Genomic DNA, 9,946 nt, shown 5'->3' with positions numbered 1-9,946 from the left:
GTGTATAAGAGACAGCCCGCAGCCCGGTGGGGCCGGAGGGGGGGGTTAGCTCTCGCCAGGTGGCGATTGGAGAGGGATCCCTGACAGCGGTGGCAGAGTGGTCGACTGGCAGATTTCAGGGATCCAGTTGCAATGTGACGGCTGATTTTTAAAATTTTTAAAATTCCATGTATTTTTTGTATCCCTGGGTGTCTCCCGGGCAGGTGAGGGGTGTGCTGGTGTAGTGGCTGTGGTTGAGACACCGCAGGGATGGATACTTGAGGGACTTGCAGGTCGCACTGAGCCTTTTCCTTGTTTGCAGGGCAAGGATGAGTCTGTTTGGATCAACGTCAGGGTTTGGTACTGGAGGTACCAGCATGTTTGGCAGTACGACTGCAGATAACCACAATCCCATGAAGGTACGTGTGTTAGCCCCTGTGGGAGCCACTGTTCTGCTGCTGTGTTTTCATGTGTCACAGCAGTACCGACTGACTCACTCTATAGAAGAATAGTATCTCAGTGCACAGTTTTCCAATGTGGCTAATTTTGCTTTGTATTCTTTATAGGATATTGAAGTAACATCTCCACCTGATGACAGCATATCTTGTTTAGCATTTAGTCCGCCAACCTTGCCGGGTAATTTCCTCATTGCAGGATCATGGGCAAATGATGTAAGTACTCACAATCAGACCTACAGATGAATAAAGTGGGAGCATTTGTGCCTACACTTCAAAATGTGATCCTAAAAATTTGTGCCAGAGCAGAACTGCTGAATTTGTGTCTGGTGCTAAGGCACCAAGCTTGACATTGAGCTTCTTTGACTGAGAAATTCAGTTGTGATCTTCAGATAAGTGGTTCCTTCACCTGTGTGTTTCAAGCTTCAGCTTGGAGTATGTAGTCAGTATTTTCACTGTTAGATTTTTATTTGATTTTTCTTTCTCCTACTTGTTTGGGTTTTAGTTTCATTTTCTTATACAATTAGCCTAATGTAATTATACTTTGCCCCGTGAAAGAAACATGAACATCATGGTAAATCATCCAGTTTCACAGTGTAGTCTAAAAAAAAGATTGAAATTCCTACAGGCTTATTGAAGTTTGTTTGGATTGAAGAGTGCTATCCCAACTGGCACAAACAAGAGGGGAAGACAAGCGTGAGTGTGTTTTTTAACTACTCTGGTCTGTTGGCTAGTAGCCTGCAGCAGGCAGCTTCTTCCTGGCTGATGGTTAAGGGTTCTCCAGGAGAGCACTGTGAGGTCTTACATGGTGTAGGGTACTTTTGAGGTGAGGTTGAATTGTGGCTGTACAGATAAAAGGAATATAATCAGTTCTGAAAAAAGCTTGTTGTTTATAATCATACTTTTCACTGGATAAACTAAGGCTGGGAACCTCAAGATTAGGTCTTTCAAGTTCTTAGTGTTAATATGTTATGTCTGTCTGTGCTTCTCCTGTTTCAGGTTCGCTGTTGGGAAGTTCAGGATAATGGACAGACAATTCCGAAGGCTCAGCAGATGCACACAGGGCCTGTACTAGACGGCTGTTGGAGTGATGTATGTTCCTATTTAAAAAGAAAGAAACAATTTTTACCAAAACCCTAAATAAATTTGCATGTGTTTTCCAGACAGAAACAAATGTCACATGTAGATGAAGCTCATAATTATTGTATAGACTTATGTTACCGTAAATTTGTGCTAAGCACATTCTAATAGAATAGACTAACTAACTGGGGGCGTTAGAAAGGTAAAAGTGAGTTTAAAAGTAAGAATGTACCTAAAGGTAGATAATAGCTCACAGACTTTTCTCTTTTATCACATACAGTTGTAAATAAATTTCCGTGTTTATGTTTCTTTTTTTGTCTTGCAATTCTTGTATGTGTTATATTGTTAAGCTTTTACTAAAAGAGAATAAGACTTGGCAGTTTTCTAATAGCTACTGCATGATAGAGCTGTTTAATCTCTTGGCCTTACTCTGGTTTTTTTTTAGGATGGGAGTAAAGTATTTACTGCTTCCTGTGATAAAACTGCCAAAATGTGGGATCTCAACAGTAATCAAGCTATTCAGATTGCACAAGTAAGTAAGCAAGCCCTAAGCTGTTAGGTGTTTTTTTTTTCCTTTTCTGTTTTTATTAAAAGCTACATTTATTAGCAAATTAAACTAATGTTTAGTGCTTCTGAAGTAGATATTGCTATAAGAAGAAGAGATTGTTGTATTTTTGAGATAATGAGGTGCACATGAGTAGAGAGACCTGCAATCAAAGTGATTTGAATAACCTGTGAAGCTGTTGTCTCTATTTGTGAGAAAGCTCTTTCCATTGCTGTAGTGGTCTTAAGTCACTGTCATGGTTTAAACCCATCTGGCAGCCAAGCACCATGCAGCCACTCACCCTCCCCTGCCCTGGGGGATACAGTGGGAGGGGTAAAGGTAAGGAGACTCATAGGTTGAGAAAAAAACAATTTAATATTTGAAATAAAACTTCAAAAGCCCCTCCAAATGATAATAAAAGTAGTAACAGAAAATGCAAACAAATAATGCACGGTGTGATGCCCAACCTGCTCCCAGCTAGAGATCCTCAAACCACAGTCCTGGAAGAGTGAGCTTTCCAATCAGCCCTCTTCTGTATTCTGAGCATGATGGTGTACGATGTATATTATTCTATTGGCCAGTTCGGGTCTGTTGCTATGGCTCTGCTCCCTCCTAGCTTCTTGTGTACCTGTGCACTAGCAGGGCATGGGAAATTGTAAAGTCCTTGATTTCTTAACAACAACTAAAACCATCAGTACGTTATCAGTATTATTCTCATACCAAATCATATACTGAGTCCAAAACACAGCACTATTCTAGCTACTAGAAGAAAAAAATTTAGCTCTATCCCAGTTGAAACCAGGGCAGTCACTCCGCTGCATTAAGCGGGGGGGGGAATTCACATTCATAAATACCAGCTTTCTGCCGCAGCAGTAACAGGGATTATAATTTACATTCTCAATTTAGAAGTGAATATCTGTTCATAGTTGTGGTGACTAAAATGAGTTACCAGTTACATAAGTTGAGAGTCCTTTTAATGGTTGCTGCTTCTATCTTACTTAAGGTAATAAAATCAAGGCTGAGAATCTGAACTTTAAAATCTTGTTGGTATAATTAACATAGGTCTTTCTTCTGTAGCTGTGGTTGGAAGCTGGGTTTTTATTAGTTTAATATAATAAATTATTTATTACAAGGTGTTGATTTTCAGCATGATGGATAGTAACCTTTATAAATAAATAAGAAGTCCTGCTGTTCATAATTTTTATTTCTGCTGTGACCATCTTATATATGGTGACTTGATTGTAGTTCTTTGTGTCAGGAACCATTTTTTTCTAATGTGAGTGATTTTACAGCACTAAACAACGCAGTAAGGTCATAACCAACCCTTATCCTAACTGTTGTGACTAAAATAATAACTTTTCTTGAATGGATAAATAGTGTAAATACGTACAAAAAGTGAGGAGCATAAACAACAAATGTGAGCTGTTATCTTAGTAAATGTATATGCGTTTGTCCTTTTTTTTCTTCAGCATGATGCTCCTGTGAAGACTATCCATTGGATTAAAGCACCAAATTATAGCTGTGTGATGACAGGAAGCTGGGATAAAACTCTGAAGGTATGATTTTTACCTGAACAAATGGAGACAAAGCATGATGATAATCTGTGTGTGAAAGTATTTATGAAGTGAAAATATTTTATTAAACACTAATGTAAAAAACAGATCAATGAAATAGCCTCACTTAACAGAGAGTTGCAGTATTCTGACTATAGACAAGAAGGAAACAACTTGGTAGCAATTGTATTCTCTTTACTAAAGTGATTTACACGGTGTATCCTCAGTTCCAAGCATAAATTTGTTCATTTTTCTGTTCCCATCAGTTCTGGGATACCCGTTCACCAACACCTATGATGACACTGCAGCTCCCTGAAAGATGCTACTGTGCTGATGTGGTAAGCTGTAATATATGGTAAACTAGTGTCACGTAGATGACTGGGAGTATGAACAAAACTGGTGGTCTTTGAGGCTTCTGTAGCACTAAATACTGACTTCTAGTATAGAATCATAGAATAATATTCAATCTGTGCAGTTTTAGCAGTAAAACATAAATTGATCCTGAGCAGGCTCTGGAAAAGAGGTATTTGCAAATACCTGTAAGTATCATACAAAACATGTTTAGTATCCTTTTAACATCACAAAAACAAGTCAGCACTAGGACTGACCTACCCTCTGAATGAGTTTGTATTACCACTACTATGATTCATATAGGAAGGTCAGCTAATAATTAGGAGATTTTTGGTATGTTTAAATTTCCCAGTGGCATGGAAGAACTGATTTGTTTGAAGATATCTACAGATTAACTTTGTTCTTTCTCCACCTTTCCTTCCCTCTCACCTTCCCCTGAAACTTCTTCAGGGATTTCTATGAAGTAATAGAATTCTTTGCCATACTATTAACACAAGTCTCTCTCTTCCAATCTATTTTGCAACCTTACCCAGGTTCATCCTATGGCTGCTGTGGCCACTGCAGAAAGGGGCTTGATAGTTTATCAGTTAGAGAATCAACCTTCTGAATTTAGAAGAATAGAATCTCCTCTTAAGCACCAGGTAAATGATTGTATTTATTACAAGCATATTTATAAAGATCGTTGAAATTTTGGCCTTGCCATTTTTTTGTAAAAACAAATGTTTCAAAGCTGAAGTACTTTATATAGGTATGGCACATGACTTATTGCTGATCTTCGTAAGGATTTAGAGATGTAAATACTGTGGCCCAAATCCTCACCAGAATTTGATCTCTCTCTTGACCTTGTTTATGTTTTTGCTTTAGTTTGCATTGACATATGTGATGTTTTGTGTTGCATGGAACACAGAGTTTAGAAAATCTGGCCCTCAGGCCTCTGTCTAAAATCCTTTGTATCTTTATCAAATTTAGCATCGCTGTGTTGCTATTTTTAAAGACAAAGTGAACAAACCTACTGGATTTGCCCTTGGAAGTATTGAAGGAAGAGTAGCTATTCATTACATCAACCCCCCAAATCCGTAAGTATCATTTGATAAACCTCACTTCTTTATTGCTCAGTTTACAATGAGGAAGGTAAAAAACTTCTTTTTTTCCCCTCAGTGCAAAAGATAATTTCACTTTTAAATGTCATCGCTCCAATGGAACAAACACATCAGCACCTCAGGATATCTATGCTGTAAGTATTCAGCATGTATACATGTATCATTTATACAGGGCAATATACACTCTTAATGTAAAATTGGCTATGAATTTTTTATTCTCCCTGACCTTTTATCTTGCCTAATGTCATCTTAGATGTATGTTTAAAGACCAGTCATAGGTATACATTAAGAGGAAAGACGGATTTTTGTAACAAGTGCTATATCAGCCATTCCTTAAAAGTTGAAGCAATACTTAATATATTTGTATAATGGGATTATGCACTGGATTTTTAGGTACTATGAAAAAGGTGATGCTTTCCTTGTCGCTTCAGTGGGGTTGTTTGGGATTTCTTTTGTTTTTTCTAGAGAATGTATCTGAAAACATTAAAAAAAACCCTATATCTAGTTGAAAAAATCTTTCCTGTGTATTTACTCTGCCAGGATTCAGCACGTGTTGTGAGTGTTCTCCTGTTGGTGATTTACATGGTATTTTTTTACTGTTGTGCAGGTAAATGGCATAGCATTTCACCCTGTCCATGGTACTCTTGCAACAGTAGGATCTGATGGTAGATTCAGCTTTTGGGACAAAGATGCACGAACGAAGCTAAAAACATCAGAACAACTTGACCAGCCAATATCTGCTTGTTGTTTTAACCATAATGGCAATATATTTGCGTATGCTTCAAGTTATGATTGGTCAAAGGTAAGAAAGGTTTAGACTCATATTCATACTTGCAGTTGACAGCTAAGAGTATTCACATGAGGCTTTCACTGTTCTTTAAATAGTAGCTGAGTCTTTTGAATTTCAGAAGAATGCAAACAACGGTCATTTTAGACATCTGAAGAAATTTAACACGGAAGTAGTGCATTCTTTGGGTTTTAGCTACAGCGGGATAAGGTTGCTAAACAATGCTGGTTTGCAGATGTGGATGAGCAAAATGTAAATTACATGATTCAGAAGTTACTCTGCTTGCTCACGCACATTCTGCTGTGGGGACTGTGATGGGGCAATGTGACATCCTGACAGGTTCCCACAAATCTCTTTGAAATGCATGTCTCTGCTTCTTGTGCAGATTCTCTTTAACTTTAAAAAAAAAGTTGTGACTCTGGTTATAAACACTTAAACCTGTGCTTGAATGCCATGTACTAAATTTCCAGTACTGTTTCAGTTCAGGTTACTGGCAGCACTTATTTATGTATTTCTCTTCCAAACTTAAGAATAAATCATATCGATGCAAGAGAATCACAACAAACCAATAATATGTGGAGAATCAGTGCTGCTTAATAGTTTAAGAAGGGAATCACAAGTTTGAAATGTAACTTGTTTTTAATGGAATAGCAACTTTTGTTAAAAGAATTACTTTCCTGTTATAACTAGCGCTTCTAAATTTGAGGATAACATTCCTTGTGGTTTTGACTGACATAAATACAGAAATCACACAGGTGAACTTGACTGCATGCCACGAAGAGAGCAAAATTTTAATTTACTGGATTGTACCTAGTCTTCTAGATGCTGCCCAAAGTAAGGTAACATGGTTAGGCTCTAGGACAGATGAATTCTTCTGTTCTAAGTGCTTGGGTGGACTTCAGTGGTAGATATGTACCGACGTATCTTTCAGATTTGTAAACCAATATTGAGTAGTAAAACCAGTAGGTACTAAATTTCCTTTCTAGAACCATTTCTGCCAAGTGGAGTTGGTAATTTTCAAGTTGTGCATTGGACTTTATTAGCTTTATTAGTGTTTACTCTCCCTGATTTGAATACTTAGGTATGAGTTGGTCATGTGTATGCAAAGCAGCAGTATATTTGCATTTGTAGTAAGGGAACAGAGATATTTTTGGAGTTGCCTATAGAACTTGTGCTTCATTTTGAAAAAATGTGACTTTATTTAATTTAAAAACCAGAAAGTTTAAGGTGAAACTTGGTGACCATCAACATTTTTGTTTCTTCTCTGTCTAGAATGACATTTAAAAAAAAAAATCATATTGAGCTATAATACTGCCTCTATAAAGTAGAGCTTTATTTGGGTGGTTATCTTTTTGTGAGAAGATTTTTATACCTTAAATTTTACTTTATATGCACAGTTCTTTTAATTACTTCTTATAGTAAGCTGTTTCTGATCCACCAATATTGTCCAATATCTGGTCTTTTAAGCTTGAATCTTAATTAAGACTTTTAAGATTAAATCTTAATAAACCAAACTAATGGAATATTAATATTCTTACATTTTTAAGGTAATGCTGACATTTCTTCTTTGAATAGAGTAAATACAGATTATTTTTCTTTTTAGGGTCATGAATTTTATAATCCACAAAAGAAAAACTACATTTTTCTGCGAAATGCAGCAGAAGAGTTAAAGCCTAGGAATAAGAAGTAGTGAGTATGAGTCTGACTTGTGTTAGTCTACTGTTTTTCTGCCATTCCTGCCTACTCCACTGCTCTTCTGCCATTTGTGCCCTACTGCACCACGGTTCAACCAACTTTGGATCAGTAACATTTAGCAGGAACTGTAAAAATTACAGTAAATGCATTCTGACTTGCTGGAGAACATTTTTTTCCAATTAGATATTCTGATGTGTGTAAGAAAGAGAGGCTAGTATTCACATGACTTAACCACTGTCTGTTCCACAGCAATAATGAAATTGCAGCAAAATCTAAATTGAGTTAAGAAATTCCTGCTTAGAAGTGCAACCATTTGTATCTATGGATTTATTTTATTAGTATGACATTAAAATATGTTAACTATAAGAGTTCTGGAGAAGTTGTATAAATATTGTATTTTTTGTAAGTACTTGAGGAATTGCAAGTAATTCTTCTCAAAGGAGGCTTGTTATTACTTATTATTCAGGGGTTCTTTCATTGCTTTCTCATTTTTAAAATGGAAATATTGTCTACTGTATACCAGAAAGAAATGCCTTGCAAAGTGTTTTCCCTCATTTTTTGGATTAATTTAGTTGGTGTGTAAGTGGCCAACAGCAGTGACAGAAACTCGAGACAGAAGATGGGCATAGTGCAAATTCTACTTTATTTTTTTTCTTGCACTCCAGCAGTGGAAATGACTTTTGAGCCAACAATACTCGTGCTAATTCTAGTCCAAAGGAGAAATTGTCGGTTGTGCCAAGTGGTACGTAGTTCAGCAGTACGAGCAAACCATTAAGGGGTTTGTTTTGTTCCTGACCAAACTGATGTGTGCAAAATAAGTGTGGCCTAAACTGCTTTAAAACTGACACCTTTTAGAGTTAAAAGTTGGTTCCTTTGCATCTGTCTTAACATGTTTTTGTCCCTTAACAGGGGGTTTCTGGACTGAAAAAAAGTACTCATTTTTGTATTAACTAGAAAATAGTGCTGGTGAGTTTCATCCTCTGATCAAAAATGCTGTGAAACAAAACAAGAGGGTCTCTTTCTGACTTGAATCTACCACTGTTTACTTTTAACTAGCCAGTTGTATACATGCCAAAGTTTTCTTTTTAGAAGTGAATGCTTACTATTCTTGTTTAATTATTGTTTGTTTGATGATGACTAAATAAAAATGGGGGGGAGGCGCATGTATAGAAATACCTGTCATAATGTACAAATACTCTGTAAAACTGTATGTTGTAACACTTATGGTTATGGATTCATGCTACATTTCAAATAAAATTTCTACTAAATGCTTTTTTTATATTCAAAAGTTCTATTATTATAACATGAGCAAGGTGGTGTGCTTCACTTGTAAAGGCAGCTTCTTGTCCTTTCACAGTAATTCAGATACATTTTCTGAAAGTACTTCCTGTTGCCTGAGCTGGAAATTTAATGGTTTTTCCAGTTGCTATTTCATTATGAATGATTCTTGTGGTTTTGAATCAAAGAATTAAGAGAGCTAGTGTGAAAGGCCTTTTGTTTTATGGGAATGAATTAAGTTCCTTCCTATCTCAGCAGCCAAACCCCTGACGATTTGTCTTTAGTTCAGATGAATCATACTATCTTCAAACTCTCTATAGCCTCCTGATCCTTTAGCTTAAGACTCTTCTCTTTACAGTGTTCATCAGTTTTTGTTGGGTGTTTATTTCTTGTTTGGTATAGGTGTATGCTTGAGGAAAGTCCACAAAATACACTTGGTGTTTAGAGATGCTCTTTTCTGGGTTTTATTTCTCAGTCTAGTTTTTTCTTGCTGCTTTCCTGTTGTACATGGGTTTAGATTTCACATTCATGGACTGTTTGCTTTCTTGAAGATAGGAAAGAGTTTCCAACAGTTACATAAATAGCTGGTCATTTGCTCAAACATTTCTTTTTTTGTTGAATTTTGTTTTTAATGGTTGTGATTGTTACGCTGTAGTCTTTGGTGGTTAGTACATTTTTCCAGTCTTCCCAGTCAAATTAATGCTACCAAGCAATTGCAGGCTCAAGCTTAAACATGTGATCATTGATGGCAAAAAAAAATTTAAAAAATATTATGCTAATCTCTTGTGTGTAGAACTCCCACTGGTGTAAACAGGGAAGAATGGAATGTATCAGCTGTTTCTTGTTTAAAAAAAAAAAAATCTGTTTCTTTGTTGAAATACTTAATGTGAATGCATGATGAGAAAATAGATTCACTCTAGTTCGCCAGGTACATTTCTACTGGATCCTACTTAAGTGGATATTAAATTTGGCCAAAATATATTTTCATTATGAAGCCAGCACTGGTAAGTCTGTCTTGGTAATACAGTTCTGTGTTAATACCTTATTATCCTGTTGGAATCAATTTCTTTTGATCTGTCAGCAAGGTTTCAGTTTATTCATTACATTAATTGTTCAGATTGATT

General features: G+C 36.4%; 1 protein-coding gene across 2 annotated transcripts; it reads left to right on the top strand.

The window, feature by feature from the left end:
• The first annotated feature begins 108 nt into the window (after positions 1-108).
• Positions 109-8,823, top strand: RAE1 (ribonucleic acid export 1). Of its 2 annotated transcripts, XM_026862214.1 has the most exons (12): positions 109-398; positions 546-650; positions 1,434-1,526; positions 1,960-2,046; positions 3,528-3,614; positions 3,878-3,949; positions 4,496-4,603; positions 4,932-5,038; positions 5,121-5,196; positions 5,670-5,864; positions 7,453-7,538; positions 8,455-8,823. In XM_026862214.1, coding segments are annotated over exons 1-12 (1,107 nt in total). In that variant the 5' UTR covers positions 109-308; the 3' UTR covers positions 8,456-8,823. The 2 variants fall into 2 exon arrangements, with proteins under 2 accessions (XP_026718015.1, XP_026718014.1); XM_026862213.1 differs by having other exon boundaries at positions 110-398; positions 7,453-8,823.
• Positions 8,824-9,946: the final 1,123 nt, after the last annotated feature.

The sequence above is a fragment of the Athene cunicularia genome (genome assembly GCF_003259725.1).
Source record: "Athene cunicularia isolate RWA chromosome 20 unlocalized genomic scaffold, athCun1 chr20_part1, whole genome shotgun sequence".
Classification (NCBI taxonomy): domain Eukaryota; kingdom Metazoa; phylum Chordata; class Aves; order Strigiformes; family Strigidae; genus Athene; species Athene cunicularia.
The sequence above is the reverse complement of the archived record's forward strand: the minus strand, read 5'-3'. Positions and strand labels throughout refer to the sequence as shown.

What these genes read in the sequence shown, in the direction of transcription:
- RAE1 (XM_026862214.1), top strand. Translation starts at nt 309, where the DNA reads ATGAGTCTGTTTGGATCAACGTCAGGGTTTGGTACTGGAGGTACCAGC. An exon ending in ATAACCACAATCCCATGAAG is followed by an intron (nt 399 to 545) that starts GTACGTGTGTTA and finishes TATTCTTTATAG; the next exon opens with GATATTGAAGTAACATCTCC. An exon ending in TAGACGGCTGTTGGAGTGAT is followed by an intron (nt 1,527 to 1,959) that starts GTATGTTCCTAT and finishes GTTTTTTTTTAG; the next exon opens with GATGGGAGTAAAGTATTTAC.